The 22,562-nt window shown below is 41.9% G+C and overlaps 1 protein-coding gene and 1 long non-coding RNA gene across 2 annotated transcripts; one reads left to right on the top strand and one right to left on the bottom strand.

Annotated features, from left to right (window-relative positions):
• Nucleotides 1-14: 14 nt before the first annotated feature.
• Nucleotides 15-688, bottom strand: LOC109088632. The gene is made up of 3 exons (XR_006159770.1): nt 593-688; nt 431-493; nt 15-349 (listed from the first exon to the last, which is right to left on the bottom strand). It is a non-coding gene; the product is annotated as an uncharacterized LOC109088632 (long non-coding RNA).
• Nucleotides 689-5,102: 4,414 nt separating this feature from the next.
• On the top strand, nt 5,103-22,266 carry LOC109088633 (DNA polymerase epsilon subunit 2-like). Its single transcript, XM_042755617.1, has 19 exons — nt 5,103-5,263; nt 5,373-5,473; nt 8,152-8,227; nt 8,308-8,385; nt 8,571-8,664; nt 8,960-9,034; nt 9,140-9,223; nt 13,497-13,553; nt 13,637-13,685; nt 13,768-13,843; nt 13,922-14,094; nt 14,702-14,791; nt 14,872-14,926; nt 15,037-15,096; nt 15,213-15,290; nt 18,403-18,511; nt 21,564-21,740; nt 21,924-21,991; nt 22,077-22,266. Exons 1-19 carry the CDS (start codon nt 5,196-5,198, stop codon nt 22,093-22,095), a joined length of 1,587 nt encoding a protein of 528 aa, XP_042611551.1. The 5' UTR covers nt 5,103-5,195; the 3' UTR covers nt 22,096-22,266.
• Nucleotides 22,267-22,562: the final 296 nt, after the last annotated feature.

Raw genomic sequence — 22,562 nt, 5'->3', positions numbered from 1 at the left:
TAAATTATCTGTAGTAAGTTGTCTGTATGAATGCAGGACAAATGATTTTAAGGGAGTCTCTAAATCACCTTTATTCTTCCACCGCACACACAGCCTTCGCTGCCGATCGTAGAGAGGAGCTCGTCCCTGTCAATCATTCACAAACACACTTCATAGACTGATTTAAACACATACTCATTTAATTCCTAACTTTGTACAGCTGGAAACACATGACTGAATTGAAAACATTTGATTCACGAAGCTGAATGAGGTTTGAATGATTCACGAAGGTCTGCGGTTCGGTCCAGCTGCTTCTTTCTGGATCAAACTCATGAACTTCATTGTTCCATCCCCAGAAGATGTCCTCGGCCTGATGAGAGAAAACCAACACTGATATGAATCTGTTTTGATTAGCTCTGCATTTGTGAGGAGCTTCGCAATGAATACAAACTTCATCCACAATGAAGCTCTTCTGATTGTTGATTTCACTCCATATCCACCAAAGTAGATGATTCTGTCGGGAGATCAGCAGTCATATTACACAAATATTACTAAATCAGTTCCCTGATATTCAACAGCATGTACTGGAGAATTCAGATGCAGAAATAGTAACCTTCCTTCATGAACCCAACAGGAGAGTTTATCTCGTGGAGACGGCAGCGATCCGGACCGAGGCGTCACTCTCCTCCAGCTGAATGACTGAGTAATGCTGAAACAAGAACTCTCATGAAGCGTGTGGTTTTACTGATGCACCTGAACACAGTGAAGACTGACTGCAGCTTTACTTCATTAGTCTGTCCATCATCACAGCAGCCGCCGAATCTGTTTCTGAACCAGTTCAGAAACAGATTCAAGTGTGGCCAGAAGGATCGTCAGAGGCTCTTCAGGACTGCTTTGATACAACTGACTGGAATACATTAAAACACGCAGACACTCACAACATACATCACCACCTCCTGGAGTACTCGGAGACTGTCACTGCCTACATCACCAAGTGTATTGAGGATGTAACAGTCACAAAAACCATCACTGTTCGGGCCAACCAGAAGCCGTGGATGACAGGGGAAGTCTACAGACTCCTGGAGACGCGGAACGCTGCCTTCAGAGCTGGAGACGAGGGGGGCCTGAGAACAGCCAGGGCCAACCTATCCCGCGGCATCAGAGAGGCTAAGAGACAGTACTCCAGGAGGATAGCCCATCAATTCAGTGACAGCAGAGACACTCGGAGCCTGTGGCAGGGCATACAGACCCTTACGGACTACAAGCCCCCACAGCGGACCTGTTACAGCAACATCTCTCTGCTGAACGAGCTGAACACCTTCTTCGCTCGCTTTGAGGCACAAAAACAGCTCCACTGCACAGAAGACTCCACCTCCTCCCAGTGACCAGGTGATGTTGGTGACCCCGGACAGCGTGAGGAGATCCTTCAGCAGGATCATGCACGCAAAACTCCGGGTCCTGACAACATTCCTGGGCATGTACTGAGAGACTGTGCAGCAGAAACTCACTGATGTCTTCACAGACATTTTCAACATCTCACTTAGTCAAGCTGTTGTTCCCACATGCTTCAAAGCTACCACCATCATTCCAGTCCCGAAGAAGCCATCTCCATCATGCTTCAATGACTACCGTCCTGTTGCACTTACTCCCATCCTCATGAAGTGCTTCGAACGACTAGTCATGCACCACATCAAGTCTGCCCCCCCCCTCCCTGGACCCATTCCAGTTTGCATATCGGTCCAACCGCTCGACCGATGATGCCATCGCAACTACCCTCCACTCAGCACTCACACATCTAGAGAAAAAAGACTCATACGTCAGAATGCTGTTCATAGACTTCAGTTCAGCATTCAACACAATCATCCCTCAACAGCTCATTCACAAACTGGTCGAGCTGGGGCTCAACACTTCGCTGTGCAACTGGCTGTTGGACTTTCTGACTGGAAGACCTCAGGCAGTACGTGTAGGCAGCAACACATCCAGCACCATCACACTGAACACTGGGGCCCCCCAAGGATGTGTGCTGAGCCCCCTCCTCTTCACTCTGCTGACCCACGACTGCACACCGTCACACAACTCCAACCTCTTCATTAAGTTTGCGGATGACACGACTGTGGTGGGTCTCATTAGCAACAGAGATGAGACAAACTACAGGAGCGAGGTGAGCCGCCTGGCCGGGTGGTGCAGTGACAACAATCTCTCTCTGAACGTGGAGAAGACGAAGGAGATTGTTGTTGACTTCAGGAGAGCACACACTCAGCACGTTCCTCTGACCATCAACGGTGCGACTGTGGAGAGAGTGAGCAGCACCAAGTTCCTGGGTGTGCACATCACAGAGGACCTCTCCTGGACCGACAACACTGCAGCACTGGCCAAGAAATCACAGCAGCGTCTCTACTTCCTCCGCAAACTGAGGAGAGCCAGAGCCCCACCCCCCATCATGTACACCTTCTACAGAGGCACCATCGAGAGCATTCTAACGAGCTGCATCACTGTGTGGTATGGCGCCTGCAACGCGTCCTGCCGGAAGACTCTGCAACGCATAGTGAGAGCAGCTGAGAAGATCATTGGTGTCTCTCTCCCCTCCCTCCAGGACATTTATGGAACCCGTCTCACTCGAAAAGCCCTCTGCATTGCAGGTGATCCCACTCACCCGTCACACAGCTTCTTCAGTCTGCTGCCATCAGGGAGGAGACTGCGGAGTCTCCAGGCCAGGACCAGCAGACTGAAGGACAGCTACTTTAATCAGGCTGTCAGGAAGCTGAACTCGCTCCCGAACTTACCCCCCGTCCCTCTTCTGTCCCAGGCACCACTGAACTATGAACCCCCCTCCCCCAGATCCCACATCCCCAGGTCCTTCCACCCCCCTCCCTCTAACATACGAATGTCATGCACCAGTCACTTTGTGCAGCAGTGGTCTGCTCACTACCTCATTCACTCATTCACCATGGATCTGACATCATTCTTCCTCCTCATCAGGCAGTTTAATAAAATAACTGCTCTGAGCCCTTTGTCACTTTGTCACTTTTAATCAGACTGAATAAGCTATTTTTTTATGCACTAAAAATCTTTTTATCTGCACTGTTTGTTCACTGGTTTGCACTCTATCTGCCATGTGCCTTGCGCTGCTTTTATTTACACTTATTTTTATTTTATTTTTTCTATTATGTCTTTTTTACATTCCCTTATTGTATAGTTTTATCTTATATTTTATATTTGATCTAGATTTTTAGGCTCTACTGTTAGTGTTATCTGTATGCACCGGGGGTCTGAGAGTAACGCAATTTCGATTCTCTGTATGTGCTTGAAACATGGTTTACAGTAAATTAAGAACTGTGAATTTGACTTGACTTGACTCCCGCCTAATATATACAGCCATTCATTCACGATGCAGCCGCAGGTCCCGGACATCACCGGAGGAACCGTCCCACACACGTCCCGCCTTTCCCTGACAAACACACAAACAACAGATCAAGCCTCTTCACAAATATGACAATCATTCATAGATTCTAAGTGTTCTGGCCCTCAAGTTAGAAGATACCAATAACACAGTCAACACTGTTATACTGTACAAACTATATTATATTGCCCTACACCTAAACCAAGCTTTACAGGAAACTTTCTGCTTTTCTCACACACACACACTCACTCACTCACACACACACACACATGCACACACACACACACGCTCACACACACACACACATTCACTCACACACACACGCTCACACACACACACACACACACATGCTCACACACACACACACACACACACACACACATGCTCACACACACATGCTCACTCACATACACACACACACAAACACACACACACATGCTCACTCACACACACACACATGCTCACTCACATACTCACACGCATGCTCACACACACACACACACACACACATACATGCTCACTCACATACACACACACACACACACACTCACTCACACACACATGCACACACACACACACACGCATGCTCACTCACACACACACACTCACTCACTCACACATGCTCACACACACACACGCATGCTCACTCACACACGCACACACACACGCTCACTCACACACACACACACACACACACACACACAACATAACTCACATACACACACACACACACATACATGCACACACACACACACACACACGCATGCTCACTCTCTCACACACACACACACACACACACACACTCAAAACACATCTCAAAACACACACACACACACACCTCACTCTCTCACCACACACACACACACACACACGCATGCTCACTCTCTCACACACACACACAAAATATCACAAGCACACACACACACACACGCATGCTCACTCACACACACACACACACACACTCAAAATATCACAAACACACACACACACACACACACGCATGCTCACTCACACACACACACTCACTCACAATATCACAAACACACACACACACACACACACACACACACGCTCACTCTCACACACACACACTCAAAATATCACAAACACATCTCAAAAACAAACATTTGCAAACACCTTTGCTATAATTTTAATTCCTGTTAGATGTGTGTGTGTTACATAGAGAATTGTGTGTTTTGCAAAAAGTGTTTTATGGAACTGAAAACTGAAAGTCTGAGAATTAGTGTGTGGTTTTGTAGATTTGGTGTGTTTCTGCTGTTTGAGTGACAGCTTTCAGAAACTGTGACAAGTGAAGATTGTGTGTAAACAGCTGAATAAAACACTAAACATGATCGGTTAAATGCTAAACACAGTCCTTATTCGAGCAGAATGGAACATATTAAACTGCGGTTTCATGAAATATGGGAAATATTCTTGGCCTGATTTTTATTATGATTGTTGTTATTGTTATTATGATGAAGATGATTATTACCACATAACCGCCCAGACACACGGATACTGTCTCATCTCGGTTATCAATATTATAAAGTGTTAATATTAATATTGTGAGCTGACAGCAGCTCGTGTCACGCGCATAATAATGGGTGCGCGCGAGAACGCGCTTATCTCTTGAGTTTTATTTCATCACCTAATTCTATTGCAAACGTTCTTATAGGAAATGAAACTACTACAAACAAAACAAACGGCTAATATTGATAGATCTAAGCGTAGCTGAGGAAGTAAACACGGCTTTTATTTTGAAAGGTGTGAGATATTTACGGAAGCGGAAGCTCCGGTTTAGCGGGAGCAGACGAAGATGGACGCGCGCAGAGTGAAGCAGAAAGTGAGCGCGGGGTTTAAGATGCGCGGATTAATCCTGCGTCCGTATGTGGCTCTCTCATTACAGTAGATATCTTCATTCTGACGGGTTACTAGCGTTACTGTGCAGCGATGGGGTTCCTCTCGAGTGCTAAAGCGCTGAACTGTGTTCCAGGGAGTCCAGCCGCTTCCTGCTGCGGGTTCTGGAGTCCGTCACTGAAGCGGATCTGGAGGAGGTTCTGGAGCGCATCCTAGACGCTGTAGAGAAACAACCGCGTGAGTCTCACCACCACGACGATGATGATGATGATGATGATTGTTATTGTTTCAATATCCCCTCAAAGAACTCATTACATAAATTATTAATAACATGATTAAAAATTATTTTAATATGTTCCTTGAGGTTTACGTATAATATTTAAAAAAAAAAATTTGCGCACACACACACAAAAAATAAATAATTGTGGAAAAATAATTATCTTCAATCCTCATTCTGACCCAATCAGCGAGCTGTTTTAATCAGCCGCTGTTATGATTGGTTAACGTCACTGTATTGGAAACAGTACCAACGCCCCTCGCTTTCGCATGTTTTCAGTAGTTTGACAACATGATCAAAATAAAACCATTTTTGTCATTTCCAGACAAAGCATTATGGAGTCAGATCTAGTGCCGCTTCATCTATCAACAGATGTTTCTCTGTGACTCTCCTCGACCCTGTGCCTCGATTACAAAACACATCCGGGACGCCTTTAAACACAAACTAATAAACTAAACTAACATAAAAGCACAAGTAGTGGCACCTCAGTTTTTAAACCTGCATGATTCACACGCACCAAACGATTAACTAAACAAACAGTTTAAATAAATAAGCTAAAGCACCATATGAAATTACTAACTTATTAAATAAATAAACACATAGAACTTAGAAAATAGGCATTAGGTATAATTTAAACATTAAATACAAAACAAAATAAATAGAATGCCTCAAAAAAATCTCACAGATTTCACATTCACAATAGGTTGCTTAACAGGCTACTGCAAAAAAAGAAAATAATTTGGAGTAGCCTTCTTAACAAACAAATGAATGTGATCTCTATATCCATATTACTATAAAGAGAAGTATATTGCTGACTGACTGCGGTCCCAGACTTGTGCGTCTTTCTTCCAAACGAACACTGAATGCCGTCTCTGACGTCACGGAGCAGTGGATGCAAACCTGCTCATTCTGAGAGGACAGAGAGCGCTCCTGTTGAGCTTCCCCCACTGAAGCACATTCTCTGGATCTGGTTTGTCCACGAGTCGGCTGCCAAGATATTCTGCTGTTTCAGCGTCGATGGGCTTTGGTTCTGATCTGTGGATCGGTCGGAGCAGCTCTGCTTCTTGGCTGGTGCTGGTTCATCGTGTGCTGTGGCCAGGACCTGCTTAAAAACCTTTGGGATCATTTCTTTTGCACCTTTGAATTAGATTTAAAAAAAGCCATTAATTCCTAGGCTATTAAAATGAGTTTGTTTATTTCTTAATATTTCTTGACTTTATTAAACTTATTCTAATTTGTAAATGCACTGCATGTTGCTTGTTTTCTTAGAACGTCTTATGCAAATAATCTATTATTCATATACAAGGTCTGTTCTTTTCACAAATACACTTAGACTAATTTTGCTTTAGAATATGTCTGCAAACACATAACATAATATTCAAAACAGTATAGCCTGTTTTAACTATTCATTCATATCACACACCTCTGATCATGTCATCTCTTGCATCTGGGCACAACATCCGCAGCAATCGCATTCTGTGAGTCAGGAAGGAGATCTGGAGCTCTTGCTGATGTGTCTTCAGAGAGCGCCGGCTGCAGGAAACATGGCAGCTCAAAGTCGTTAGTTGCCTCTTTAAATAACGCAACGGCTGTTTTCAAACTGTTGTCATTTATCTGTGCAGTTTTGTCATACTGTGTGGAGATCTCCTCATGCTGTTGTATTATTGAATCTAGCGTACAGTGATTTGAACTCCACTTGGTCTCAAAGGATTGTTTGAGGGATGTCTTCAAGCGGTTCTGCAGTCCTGAATGTTTGGAATATTTTAGCAGTTTTTTTGCACTGGTCAGCAGTTCAGAAAGCTCGGGTGTCTGGGGCTAATGCGCTGGACAGGGTGATGAGAGCAGCTCTGTTGGCTCCAGGATCAGTCACAAACACAACACGCCAGTGACGTGTCTATCACAAATGCACAGAGTCTCTGGGACAGCAGGTTTCTATTGTTCTCTCCTGTTTTTGACACGCTGTTTTCAATGGAGCCGCATTACTATTGAAACAAGAACAAAACCATTGTTTGTGTAGTGAATGGTGCTGGATAGGAATGAAGTTTTATGGTAATCCTCAGTCCGTATCTGTGGTAATGGCACACCCATACGTCTCAGTGATGGGCTTTATCTCCATCGCAACAGATGACTGCAGGGCCTGTTTTTTCTCAGTATGTGAGACACTGGTTGGATCTCTCACATCTAATGTATCATATTTAGCAGCTACATTAATGAAGTGCTGAACTATGTCAACAAAGCCTTTCCTAGCAACAAAGTCATACGTCTAATGTCTTTACAGCAAAGTGCTGCACATTTTTCTGTTGTTTCTTGTTTAATGTTTATGGGGGAATGAGAGCTGGTTTTGACCACAGAACAGTGCAGGTGTGTCTCTTCAGGGCAGAGCTGACAGATTTATCTCCGTTGTAAACCAACACAATTGAGATGGGTTTTTTTTTGAGATGTCTGACATGCCTTGCTTTTCTTTTGTCAAGTAAACAGCCACTTTATTTTTCTTCTCAACTTCATGTGTTGACTCCATTTCTATTACACACCAAATCCCAGCATTCCCTGCGGGAGCCCAAACCCAGTGCAGCCCTCTGATTGTTAGGATGATTGCTGGTGGGCTTGTTGTTTTGATGATGATGATGTTCTGTCTCAGTGGGGTCCAGTATGGTGGAGCTGTCGGTGCTGGAGGCGGCGGTTCAGGACTGCAGTCAGTCGTGTGATGAAACCATGTGAGAATCTCTCGTTAATATCTGAACTCACACACACTGTTTGTGCTTCTGTCTCTGACGTTCATCTTCTGTACTCACAGCGACAATGTTTTCAACATCATTGGAGCCTTTGACGTCCCTCGGTTCATCTTCAGCACAGAAAGAAAGAAATTTGTCCCGTAAGAAACAATTTGATAATAATAATCTAGTGCATGTGATTTATGTTTGAGTGAAAACAATATCAACACTGGTGAAAAACACTGATGTAGGTGGTGTGTCCCGTCTGCTGTGTTTGTGTGTGAACTTGAAGATGTTGTCCATCGACAGGAACAGGAAGTGCTGATCAGTTTTTATTCTCTCTCAGCATCAGCATGACGAATCATCCGGTCCCTAAACTCTGCGGTCAGTCCAGAGATAAAGCCGAGCTCTTCAGAGAGCGATACACCATCTTACAGCAGGCCAGTTATTTCCTCCTAAACCCATAGCATGTGTTCATGTGAATGCTTGTGACAGGCATCTGTCTCTGATTATTAACACCTTGGATGAATGAGGCCCATCGCACAGCAGCTCAACAGAAATTCACAATCTTTATAATATCTTAATGCATCATGGTCACACTGAGCAGTTTAGATGACAAGGCTTTTCATGCAGTGTCTGATAGTTTGCAGTGATTAAAATCATGGATCAACCTTAAATGCATGTTAATAGCAGGTGTTCAGGGTTTATCATTATTTGATCGTTATTCGTTTACAGAGAACACACAGGCATGAGCTCTTCACTCCTCCTGTTATTGGTTCAGCTCCAGATGAAGGAAGAAACAAGTTCCAGGTGAAAATGAACAAAGCTCACTGTGCAGACTGTTAAAGACTGACACAATCAGCCTGTTGCTGGTGTATCTTCAGTCGGTGCTGATGATCTGTGACTGTATTACAGCTGAAGACGGTGGAGGCTCTTCTGGGCAGCACAGCTAAAGTCGGAGAAGTGATTGTTCTCGGCATGATCACGCAGCTCAAAGAGGTATTCCTTCTCTTCCCACATTCATGCTCATTTCTGTTCAGCTGTTTGTGCTTGTGTTAGTCAAGAGGCTTTAGACTATATTATTGACTTCAGTTAATGAATTCTGTTATGTGTTATAAGCCTCCCCGGGTGCTGGATATATAGCTGCCCACTGCTCCGGGTGTGTGTTCACGGTGTGTGTGTGTGTGTGTGTGTGTGTGTGTTCACTGCTGTGTGTGTGCACTTGGATGGGTTAAATGCAGAGCACCAATTCCGAGTATGGGTTACTATACTTGGCAAATGTCACGACTTTCACTTTCACGTCAAGGAGGCGTTTCAACGGAGCAGTAGCTTTACCTTTACTCTGTCCATAGTGCATTTGTCAACATTAGAGCACATACATAATGAATTACAGAGTCTCTTACTATGTACTTAATTTCAGTTTAATAGCAGTAAGTTAACTCTGTCCCCGCCGGCTTTTTTTGAAAAAAGTTGCCAGCCAACACCATCATTTTTGAGGATTTTCACAAAAATTTCATGGCCCCCAGAATATTTTGTTGTATGAGTAAATGAACATGCAATACATCAAAGTAATGAAGAGATGATCAAAGCAAAGCTGCAGTAGATGTCTTCCGTCAGCTCTCCCAAAGCTTCACAGGCCTTTAACACTTTCTGTCCACACAGTTTTCATTTATATACCGTTTATTGTTGATGATCGCATTATTTTTCATATCCATATGCATACATATGAGATCACTTGTTTCTGTGTCTTCCACGTCTGTGTTTTTGATGAGTGTATAACAGTGAACACACGGGAACTCTGTGTTTGGTGAGGAAAGAGTTAAATGTGCCTCTGTAGTTAAAACACTTACATGATGTTCTTGCTCTGTCCATGCAATAAATGCACAGCTTTGAATGAGTGAGGTTTTCTAGTAGGGCTGGGCGATATGGGCAAAAATTCATATCTCTGTATTTTTTGGCCGATTTGCGATATGCGGTATAGATCTCAATATTTTCGTTTTTGTATTTGGATAAAAAAAAATCTGTATTTTAATATATAATATATTTCACTTACCTGTTGTCCAACAAAACAATACATATTAAAGTCTATGAAAACAAATAAAGTGAATGTAACATGCGCTGGTGTCCAGGTGCGGCGTAACAGGTTAAAATCACATTTCATTCTAACATTGCCATCTAAAAACAAAAATAAGGCTTTTAAAATGGAATTTAAATTCACTAAAATGAAAATGATTGTGTTGTGTTAGGCTATTTTGATTTACCCAGTTACAGTCACTTTACATTCAGTGCTATCATAAAAACAGACTTACTTGTATGTTTAATATTCTAAATGTCACATTAATTGTCCAACTACAAATATTTCAGCGAAATGTATATTTCACTCAGAATAATTGAGCTCGATTTGTTTGGCGCTCGTTCACTGAAGTCTGTGGAGTTTTGCGGAGAATCCCAGAAGGCTCATGCACTCCTGACAGAAAAATCTAAATATTTCCGTGACTTTCTAATATTTACAGAATATACCTGTGGAACGTAAGTTATGCATTCAGGAAGACAGCAGATCTCAAACACATTAAACAGAGTGAGTAGAGTCTCTGTCTTCTGTCAGAGCATATGACAGACCGAGCCGCTAAAACTTATATGCGAAACCAAACTATAAACTGTCTTACCAGTGTTTAAAGGCCTAAATATGAAGCTTCTCACGTTTAGAACAAACTGGATTATGCACTTTGTTGGAAACTCAGAAGCGAAAACCAGGAGACTCTTGAGTAATCTTCAGCAGAATTCTTTATTGAGAACGCTCTGCTTAGCGCTACAATCATCAAAAGTCTAACCAAAGCAGTGATACTTTGGAGTTTATATACATTCAAGTGGGAGGGATACATACAGTAGAGGTGGAGATAATTTAAACAAAGCATGCAAATTGAATAATTGAAAATTGATCGGCCTGATGCTGGCCATTTTCCCATCTTTGATCTTATCAGGATAACAGTGTCATTTAAATACAGAGGTGCCTGACAGTATCGCCCATACCTTCACATTATCATAGAAACAAAAGGCATAGCTGTGCCTTGATCTTAAGAAGCCAGATGGTCAGGAAGAGCAAACAAAAGGTCAATGTCTCAGAAACCTGGGCTGCTTGACTTGATCATCTCAGAATGTCATCACCTTAACCTCAAAATGTAAAAACACAATGTTCATACTATTACACAAAATACCTGAATGTTCAATAAACACAAAATAAACAAAAAAACTTCCTCCGCAGCAGCTCAGTCTGTGTCCTCCGCTATGTTTTCAGATGCGCTCGTATCAAACTACTGTATATTGATATAAACGGTATTGCCTCACACTGTATCACTTATAAAGAATATATCGATATACAGGTCCTTCTCAAAAAATTAGCATATTGTGAAAAAGTTCATTATTTTCCATAATGTAATGATAAAAATTAAACTTTCATATATTTTAGATTCATTGCACACCAACTGAAATATTTCAGGTCTTTTATTGTTTTAATACTGATGATTTTGGCATACAGCTCATGAAAACCCAAAATTCCTATCTCAAAAAATTAGCATATTTCATCCGACCAATAAAAGAAAAGTGTTTTTAATACAAAAAAAGTCAACCTTCAAATAATTATGTTCAGTTATGCATTCAATACTTGGTCGGGAATCCTTTTGCAGAAATGACTGCTTCAATGAGGCGTGGCATGGAGGCAATCAGCCTGTGGCACTGCTGAGGTGTTTATGGAGGCCCAGGATGCTTCGATAGCGGCCTTAAGCTCATCCAGAGTGTTGGGTCTTGCGTCTCTCAACTTTCTCTTCACAATATCCCACAGATTCTCTATGGGGTTCAGGTCAGGAGAGTTGGCAGGCCAATTGAGCACAGTAATACCATGGTCAGTAAACCATTTACCAGTGGTTTTGGCACTGTGAGCAGGTGCCAGGTCGTGCTGAAAAACAAAATCTTCATCTCCATAAAGCTTTTCAGCAGATGGAAGCATGAAGTGCTCCAAAAATCTCCTGATAGCTAGCTGCACTGACCCTGCCCTTGATAAAACACAGTGGACCAACACCAGCAGCTGACATGGCACCCCAGACCATCACTGACTGTGGGTACTTGACACTGGACTTCAGGCATTTTGGCATTTCCTTCTCCCCAGTCTCTCCTCCAGACTCTGGCACCTTGATTTCCGAATGACATGCAAAATTTGCTTTCATCCGAAAAAAGTACTTTGGACCACTGAGCAACAGTCCAGTGCTGCTTCTCTGTAGCCCAGGTCAGGCCTTCTGCCGCTGTTTCTGGTTCAAAAGCACACACCTGTGCACGGTGGCTCTGGATGTTTCTACTCCAGACTCAGTCCACTGCTTCCGCAGGTCCCCCCAAGGTCTGGAATCGGTCCTTCTCCACAATCTTCCTCAGGGTCCGGTCACCTCTTCTCGTTGTGCAGCGTTTTTTGCCACACTTTTTCCTTCCCACAGACTTCCCACTGAGGTGCCTTGATACAGCACTCTGGGAACAGCCTATTCGTTCAGAAATTTCTTTCTGCGTCTTACCCTCTCGCTTGAGGGTGTCAATGATGGCCTTCTGGACAGCAGTCAGGTCGGCAGTCTTACCCATGATTGCGGTTTTGAGTAATGAACCAGGCTGGGAGTTTTTAAAAGCCTCAGGAATCTTTTGCAGGTGTTTAGAGTTAATTAGCTGATTCAGACAATTAGGTTAATAGCCTCGTTTAGAGAACCTTTTCATGATATGCTAATTTTTTGAGATAGGAATTTTGGGTTTTCATGAGCTGTATGCCAAAATCATCAGTATTAAAACAATAAAAGACCTGAAATATTTCAGTTGGTGTGCAATGAATCTAAAATATATGAAAGTTTAATTTTTATCATTACATTATGGAAAATGATGAACTTTTTCACAATATGCTAATTTTTTGAGAAGGACCTGTATAGTACAAACTCGATATACTGGCCAGGCCTAATTTCTAGTGTATTCACGTTAGCTTCTCCGTGTCAGTGGTGTGAGTCATTTCAGATGCAGCCAAAATCATGACAACAATGGGTCATATATGAATGTATTTGAATTGTTTGCTTGATAGGGATGGTTCAGTAGTGGCTGGACATCTGTAGTGTCTTTACTAAGCTCTACAGTCTTGATTGAAGCATGAGTCTGTTGATGTGATAGAGCAGTATAGCACTGAGAAAACACAAGCCTCCAGAGACTCACTCCAGCGTTTCTGTGTCGTCTCACACTCACTCTGTACTTTCAGGGCAAGTTCTACCTCGAGGACCCCAGCGGCGCAGTGCAGCTAAACATCTCAAAGGCAATATCCTTCCTGTGTTTATCACCACACACTTGTGCTGCTATCTTAGAGAAGGTTCTCCGTTTGTTCCTTAACGCTCTTCATACCAGTTTCACAGCGGTCTTTACACAGAGTCCTGCTTCGTTCTGGCTGAAGGTGAGTCTCATTTTCTGCTGTTCTGCTCTTTCCATCCCTGGATCGTGCATCTCTATAATCACATGATCTGTCTGCTCTCCAGGATGGTACGAGGATTCAGTGTTTCACATCAACGCTTTTGGGTTCCCGCCCACAGAACCCTCTTCTTTCACCCAGGTGTGCGTTAGCTTCTATCTCCTGTAGAATGTCACTGGCATCGATCTGCATCCACATCGAGTTTTCTTGTCTGTGTCCAGGGCTTATTACGGCAATATAAACTTCTTTGGCGGGCCGTCCAGCACTGCGGTCAAAGCATCGGCCAAACTGAAGCAGCTGGAGGAGGAGAACGAGGACGCCATGTTTGTGATCGTGTCAGACGTGTGGCTGGACCGCGTGGAGGTTCTGGAGAAGATCCAAACCATGTTCTCAGGTCCAGTCAATCTCTTGTGTGTTTTAGTTTGTGCTCCCAAATGTGAACAATCTTCCAAAACACAAATGACATGGTGAACATTACTTTTAATATAGTCACCCTGTGCTGCAAAATAAGCATTACATCATCTTGCTTTCTATTAGCATTGATCAAATAATGATATAATAATAATAAATGATGTGAGCTGCGACAGTCACTCTGCTAAAGCAGATGTAAACTGAATCTGTAATCGTGTTTGGAATTTGACAGCTATATGTTAATATCTGCAGCCTTCAAACAGGTCCTTGTGTTTTTCCTCATGCGTCTCATCACAGATCAGAGCGTGTGTTCGTCTCTCATCAACTATAATCAGTCTAAAGCAGAATAATGGCATGGAGAATAATTACATTTAAAGATTGTTATCAGATCTATTTATTTCTCTTCATAATATCACAATTACTGAGCTGCTTTCTTATTGGCTGCAAAACAAAACGCGCTGTTCTATTTTAGAGCATCTCTTGTGATCATAAAAAACACAACAGTGGGAGCTTTTCCTTGAATAATCAAACCCATCATGCCTTCATGAATTATTACGTGTGTGATTGACTGAGATGCTGAATGTTTTCAGGCTACTCTGCCATGCCTCCCACCTGCTTCATCTTCTGTGGGAACTTCTCCTCGGCTCCGTACGGCAGACACCAGCTCCGAACACTCAAAGGTTTGACGTCTCTTCAGAACTGCTGCTGCTGCACCATCATGTTTTAAAGCTGAACTAATTGTTCTCGATGTTGTTTTCAGAGTCTTTCAAAGCACTTGCTGATCTCATATGTGAGTATCCCAGCATTCACAAAAGGTAAGACATTTGAAATTAAGCTTAGAGTTTTTTTGATGACAGTTTCTGAATCACAGCTGGACACACAGTGTTATGGACTCCACTGACTCCTCTGAAACCTGTTTTTGCAGCAGTCGTTTTGTGTTTGTTCCTGGACCAGAAGACCCCGGGCCCGGCACGGTTTTACCCAGGTATAACGTTAGGAGCAGCATTTCAGTCAGTGACGTACTAGAACCGTCTTCATTCGCATGTGACTCAGTCACGTATCTTGAACGCAGTGTAGTGTAAAAGCTGTTTCTGCTGACAGACCTCCACTGGCTGAACACATCACAGAGGAGTTCAGACAGCGCGTGCCATTCTCCGTCTTCACCACCAACCCCTGCAGGTGTGTGTGAGAGAGTGTGTGTGTGTGAGAGAGAGAGTGTGTGTGTGTGTGAGAGAGAGTGTGTGTGTGTGTTCAATGTGTTTTTTTTTTATATCTAATATATACTATTTATGTGTGTGTGTGAAATAAACAGAGTGAGTGAGCGAGCGCAAGTGAGCATGTGTGTGAGAGCGAGTGTGTGTGTGTGTGTGAGAGAGAGTGTGTGTGTGTGTGTGTGAGAGCGAGTGTGTGTGTGTGTGAGAGCGAGTGTGTGTGTGTGAGAGCGAGTGTGTGTGTGTGTGTGAGAGAGAGTTTGTGTGTGTGTGTGAGAGAGTGTGTGTGTGTGAGAGAGAGTGTGTGTGTGTGAGAGAGAGTGTGTGTGTGAGAGAGAGTGTGTGTGTGTTTATCTGAGAGAGAGTCTGTACAGTGAATGTGTGTGAGAGAGACAGTGTGTTCATTGAATTTTTTTTTTTTGAGAGAGTGTGTGTGTGTGTGAGAGAGAGTGTGTGTGTGTGAGAGAGAGTGTGTGTGTGAGAGAGAGTGTGTGTGTGAGAGAGAGAGTGTGTGTGTGTGAGAGAGAGTGTGTGTGTGTGTGAGAGTGTGTGTGTGTGTGAGAGAGAGTGTGTGTGTGAGTGAGAGTGAGTGTGTGTGTGTGAGTGAGAGAGAGTGTGTGTGTGTGTGTGTGTGTGCGGGTGAGAGAGTGTGTGTGTGTGTGAAGTGTGTTGTGTGTGTGTGTGAGAGAGCGAGTGTGTGTGTGTGAGAGAGCGAGTGTGTGTGTGTGAGAGAGCGAGTGTGTGTGTGTGAGAGAGAGAGAGAGAGTGTGTGTGAGAGAGTGTGTGTGTGTGTGTGTGTGAGAGCGCGAGTGAGTGTGTGTGTGTGTGTGTGAGAGCGTGTGTGTGTGTGTGTAAGAGAGAGAGTGTGTGTGAGTGTGTGTGTTTGAGCGAGTGTGTGTGTGTGTGAGAGAGAGAGTGTGTGTGTGTGTGAGAGCGAGTGTGTGTGTGTGTGTGAGAGCGAGTGTGTGTGTGTGTGTGTGAGAGCGAGTGTGTGTGTGTGAGATCGTTTGTGAGAGTGAGTGAGTGTGAGAGCGCGTGTGAGAGTGCCGTGATTGTGAGAGTGTGTGTATGATTGAGTGAGAGAGCACGCGTGTGATTGTGAGAGCGTGTGATTGTGAGAGCTGTGTGTGTGTGTGTGTGTGTTTGAGCGTGTGTGAGTGTGTGTGTGAGTGAGATCGCTAATGTGGGAGCGCGTGTGTGAGCTTGGGCGCGTGTTTGAGAGTATGTGGAGAGAACGTTATCATATCGTGTGATTGTGAGAGCATGTGAGAGAGAGAGTGAGAGTGTGTGTGAGAGCGCGTGAGTGTGAGAGCGCGTGTGAGAGTGTGTGTGAGAGCGCGTGATTGAGAGCGTGTGCAATTGTGATGTGAGAGCGCGCGTGTGTGAGCGTGTGAGATCTCTTAAATCGCGTGATTGAGAGCGTGTGATTGTGAGAGCAAGTGTGAGCGTGTGTGTGAGAGCGCGTGTGTGATTGTGAGAGCGCGCGAGTGAGAGAGTGCGCGTGATTGTGAGAGTGTGTGTGTGAGAGCGTGATTGAGAGCGTGATTGTGAAAGCGTGTGATTGTGAGAGCGCTTTTTATTTTTATAGCTGTGTGAGAGCGCGTGTGAGAGTGTGTGTGAGAGCGCGTGATTGAGAGCGTGTGATTGTGTGTGTGTGTGTGTGTGTGAGAGAGAGCGCATGCGTGTGTGAGCAGAGGTGGGTAGAGTACCCAAAAACTGTACCTAAGTAAAAGTAATAGTACTTATAGAAATATTTGCTCAAGTAAAACTAATAGTCTGAATAGTTACTTGAGTAAGAGTAAAAAAGTATCGGGAAAAAAATTCATTTTTTTCATCAGCCTTTACACCAGTCTTCAGTGTCACATAATCCTTCAGAAATGTTGATTTACTATCAGTGATGTTCTTTTTAGTTTTCTATTCATCAAAGAATCCTAAACAAACTGTCACTGGTTCCAAAAATATTAAGCATCAAAACTTTCCAGCGCTGGTAATAAATCAATCTATTAGAATGATCTCTGAAGGATCATAGGACTCTAAAAACTGGAGTAACAGCTGATGAAAATTCTGATTTGCATCACTGAATTAAAACATATTTTAAAGTATATTAATTATGTATTATATATAAATAACCTCTGACATGGAGAAGAGTGAAAACTCCTCACACGACTGCTAAGTTACCGAACATCTGAACATAATGAACCAAATGCACATTGACGGATTTTCATTGTCTGTTCTGCAAAGGCATTCCTCCTGGAACAGAGCTAATGCAGATTTGGAAGGTATTCAAATCATACTCTGTAACAGCTTATTTAATGTAAAAATTATACATTGTATTTAATGTATAAGTTACAGCTACAGCAAACTGGTGATGTCATAGTGGTATTGTGTACTGTAATCGAATGTAGCCTCAGTTATACCTGTTGAACCGTATGACAGCACACGCGGTGTTCATCTAATAAAGATCTTCATCGCTAGCAAACAATAGCCTTTGAAGATTTGCTTTCAAATGACTGTAGATCCAAAACCATGTCTTCAATGCTCTTGATGTTCTTAAATTTTCTGTTACAACTCTGAGTGAACCGCTTCAGACGACTCAGCGCGCGCGGCGGGAACTGAACGAATCATTCAAAATGATTTGCAAACAGATTCACTGGTTTGATCAAGCCATTGAACAGAACTGACTCAAAAGAATGAATCATTTGCGAATGGGCATCACTCATTGCCAAGAGAAAAGTAGACGGCACATTTGGAATAAACTGAAGCATTTATAACTTTTATTGCATTAAGATAAAGTAATGAGAGGAGCTTGGCCCACAGTAACAAAGTAAAATTACAGATTTTTCACTAAACTTAAGAGTAAAACTACCCATCTTTAAATATACTCCAAAAGTATTAGTTACCCAAAAAATGTACTCAAGTAAATGTAACAAAGTAAATGTAACTCGTTACTACCCACATCTGTGTGTGAGAGCGTGCGTGTGTGAGAGCGTGTGAGTGTGCGTGAGGGCGTGTGTGTGTGTGAGAGAGAGAGAGAGAGAGAGAAGAGTGAGCTCAATGTACTCAGTGTGGGTTGTGTTCAGGGTTCAGTACTGCAGTCAGGAGATGGTGGTGATTCGAGAAGATCTGGTCAATAAGATGTGCAGAAACTGTGTCCGTCTCCCAAGCAGCAACCTGGACATTCCTTCTCACGTGAGCCAGAGCTTTATATATATATATGTATATGTGTGTGTGTGTGTGTGTGTGTGAGAGATCAGACACTGATTTAGGGTTAGGGTGACTGATTTATTGAGTAAGCAGTTGATTGCTTTGACTAAAATCGATTAATCGATTTTTGGGGAAGTCGTGGCCTAATGGTTAGAGAGTCGGACTCCCAATCGAAGGGTTGTGAGTTCGAGTCTCGGGCCGGCAGGAATTGTAGGTGGGGGGAGTGCATGTACAGTTCTCTCTCCACCTTCAATACCAACGACTGAGGTGCCCTTGAGCAAGGCATCGAACCCCCAACTGCTCCCCGGGCGCCGCAGCATAAATGGCTGCCCACTGCTCCGGGTGTGTGTTTCACAGTGTGTGTGTGTGTTCACTGCTCTGTGTGTGTGCACTTCGGATGGGTTAAATGCAGAGCACGAATTCTGAGTATGGGTCACCATACTTGGCTGAATGTCACGTCACTTTCACTTTTCACTTTCACTTAACTGGATCAATTTAAAAAAAGTTTTTTATAGTAAATAATAAAGAATAGCGTCACGTGAACAACGTGGCATAGCATGCTTAGCATTTAACATTGCATACTTTGTATTTAAAAAGTAATTTAAGGAGCTTTTAATAATACAACTACCAATATCATTTAAATGACTGGATCATAAATTTTAAGAATTAAGAATAACACATAAGAACTCCTTTGCAATTATTAAATTACAGTGGAACCGTATACATGTGGCTCTTTTATACTGCAAATAAATAAACAAAAAAAAGATGATTATAATAATGATTATGAGGATACAAGGGTGATAGTTGTTAAACTTTAGATATCAATATTCAAATAATTTTTATTTATTCTTGAGCTTTATGTAATTCAAAAAGTTATATCACTCAGTCTTCAGTATTTGACCGTTGCCTTATAAGGGTTGGGTATCGAAAATCGATTCCAGATTCCAAAGAATCTGAATCGATAAGCGGAATTGGAATTGATCAAATTCCAACTTTTGAAAAAATCTAATTTAGATCCGAGTGTTTTATCAAATTACCGTCCCATTTCTAAATGACCCTTTTTATCTAAGGTCATAGATAAGGCCGTTTTAAATCAATTACAGGCTTTTCTAGTTCAAAACGGTATCTTTTAAAAGTTTCAATCTGGATTTAAAGCAAACCACAGCACAGATACAGCCCTGCTCAAAGTATTAAATTACATTTTAACTTCAGTTGACTCTGATGACTCTGTGATTTTAATTTTGCTAGAGCTAAGGGCAGCATTTGATACTATTGATCACAATATTCTTATTACTAATTTAGAAAAGACTGTGGGTATTCGAGACGCGGCTCTTGAGTGGTTCAGGTCATTTCTTTCTAATAGAACCTTTTCAGTTAATATCAGTCAGTCTTATTCTAAGACTGCTCCATTGAATTTTGGTGTTCCCCAGGGTTCAATTCTTGGTCCAATCTTGTTCTTACTGTATATGCTGCCCTTAGGTTTAATTTTTAAAAGGCATGGAGTTTCTTTTCATTGTTTTGCTGATGATACTCAGGTGTATCTTCCTTTAAGGAAACAGAACAAGAGGACAATTACATCTCTACAAAATTGTCTGCATGAAGTTAAACTATGGATGTCAGCAATTTTTTTTAATTTAAACGAAAGTAAGACCGTGGTAATTAGGTTCAGAAACTCTGAGTCTCAAGTCCTCTATGATAGGGTGAACTTGGCTTCTTTCCGTAAATCAGTAGTTAACAATCTTGGGGTTCAGTTTGATGTCTCTCTGAAATCTGATAAACAGATCAACTCGGTGGTTAAGTCTTCTTTCTTTCAGTTGAGATTACTAGCTAAGGTAAAACCGTTTCTGTCACCTAGCAGTTTTGAAAAGCTTATTCATGTCTTTATTTCTGTAAGATTGGACTACTGTAATTCTTTGTATGCAGGGGTGAGCCAATCGTTGTTAACTCGCTTGCAGTTAGGGTTAGGCTTCCAATTCACTACAGGGTTGATTTTAAAGTACTTATCTTAGTATATAAATACACAAACAATCTCGCCCCACCTAAATTAAACTATCTTTTACATAAACCTCAAAGGAATCTAAGGTCATCAAACCAGATGATTCTAGACGTCTCCTAGGACAAGATTAAAACTGAGTGGTGACCGGCATTTTCAGAGGTGACCCCAAAGCGTTGGGATACTGTAGTTTGCCTTTATATCTTAGACTTTTACCTGTATTGGGTTCTTTTAAAAGAAATTTGAAATTGTATTTATTAAAGTTAGCCTTTGGCTCAACACATTGAGTAAACAAAGTGAGTCTCGTTCTTTACTATGATGTTTGATTTACTTGCTTATTTATTTATTTATTTTTTCTTCTGTGCTGTTGGTCTCCTTTTTAGTAGTCACTATTGTACAGCACATTGGTCAACCTTGCGTTGTTTTAATTGTGCTCTATAAATAAATAAAACAAACAAACAATATCCAACCCTACTTACGATAGAAAAGCTACAGTGGCAGTAATTTCCAGAACATCAAACACATGAACATAAAAATAGTTTTTGTTTTAAAAAAAAAAAAAAAAAAAAATTTCTTGTTATATAAACATTCATAAATGAAAAATATTGATGATTCACTTGTTCATTTACTGGCAGAGAGAATGCTTTCTGCTAAATGAAGTGCTCTGGTTTCTCATTTGTTAATGATAATTTTTGTACTTTGGGTTTAATAGGATATGTTAAGCTTGTTCATTAGGACACACAAATACATTGCATTATTAGCCACATCAATCTGAAACGCACATCAAATCCACAACACTTCCAGTTTTCACAGAGTCGAGTACTCAAAACAGGTCAATTGTTGTAGAGGGTTGTTTGAAATTGTGTACTTGAATTTAACGGGTTAGTCATGACAGTTTTTCTTAGCTGTTCATTAATTTGTAATCTAGGACAAATATTAGCTGTCATTTCATCAGTTCCTCAAGTCCTTTCTACAGATTGCTGTTCTCTGAACTGCTTGCTGACATACAATAAGTGTTTGGCTAATTTTGTGTTTGTTCAACAGTTTGTGAAAACCATCTTGTCACAAGGTCATCTGACGCCGCTGCCGCTCTACGTGTGTCCAGTGCACTGGCCGTATGATTACGCTTTACGAGTTTATCCTGTTCCTGACGTCATCGTCTTCGCCGACAAATACGACCCGTTCAACGTATGCAACACAGACTGCCTGTGCATCAACCCGGTACACTGACACCATATTCATGTGAACATGAAATATAATATATATATATATATATATATGTGTGTGTGTGTATGTGTGTGTGTGTGTGTGTATGTGTATGTATATGTGTGTCACGGCTGGACTGATGGAATCTGATCGTTCAGTGAGTTTGATGTGAAATCTGTTGCTGTCTTACGCTTTCAGGGCTCTTTTTCAAGAAGTGGCTTCTCCTTTAAGGTTTACTATCCATCCAACAGAACCGTGGAGGACAGGTATGATTATTAATAATGCATCAACATTTACACACTTAACACTGCTCTGAGAATAATCACTCATATTTCTCTGTTTCTTTTACAGCAAACTGCAAGGGCTTTAAACGAGTGGAACTTCATATGCTTCATGTTTTTTAATACTTTTTTGTTATTTCTATTGCACTCTTTAAAATGTAGATTTCTTTTAAGATTCTGTTAAAGTAATTTCATGAGGTAATGTTTGATTTGATTGTGTTGATAAACTTGTAAAGTATAATAAATATAGACAAAATGTGGTTGTTGTGGAATTCTTTATATCATGTTATATCTATGCAGATGTGGATGATGAATACTATATCGAGTATAGATGAAAAGTCTTGGGAGCTGCTTTCAATGTGAATATACCAATATGCCTGAAATTGTCTTTTTTCTCTTTTTTTTTTTTTTTTTCCTCAGCGCTTTACCTACATATTCACATCAGGGAGGGTTACATTCTAAAACTATTAATTATACACTAACACAGTGGTTTTCAAACCGGTCCTGCGAGCACCCCCAGCACTGCACATTTTCGGTGTCTCCCTTATCTATCACA

This window comes from Cyprinus carpio, unplaced genomic scaffold (assembly GCF_018340385.1).
Source record: "Cyprinus carpio isolate SPL01 unplaced genomic scaffold, ASM1834038v1 S000006730, whole genome shotgun sequence".
Taxonomy (NCBI): Eukaryota; Metazoa; Chordata; class Actinopteri; order Cypriniformes; family Cyprinidae; genus Cyprinus; species Cyprinus carpio.
Note: the sequence above shows the minus strand (reverse complement) of the source record. Positions and strands in the feature narration are given on the sequence as shown.

What these genes read in the sequence shown, in the direction of transcription:
- LOC109088633 (XM_042755617.1), top strand. Translation starts at nt 5,196, where the DNA reads ATGGACGCGCGCAGAGTGAAGCAGAAAGTGAGCGCGGGGTTTAAGATG. An exon ending in CGCTGTAGAGAAACAACCGC is followed by an intron (nt 5,474 to 8,151) that starts GTGAGTCTCACC and finishes GTTCTGTCTCAG; the next exon opens with TGGGGTCCAGTATGGTGGAG. An exon ending in TATCCCAGCATTCACAAAAG is followed by an intron (nt 14,927 to 15,036) that starts GTAAGACATTTG and finishes CTGTTTTTGCAG; the next exon opens with CAGTCGTTTTGTGTTTGTTC.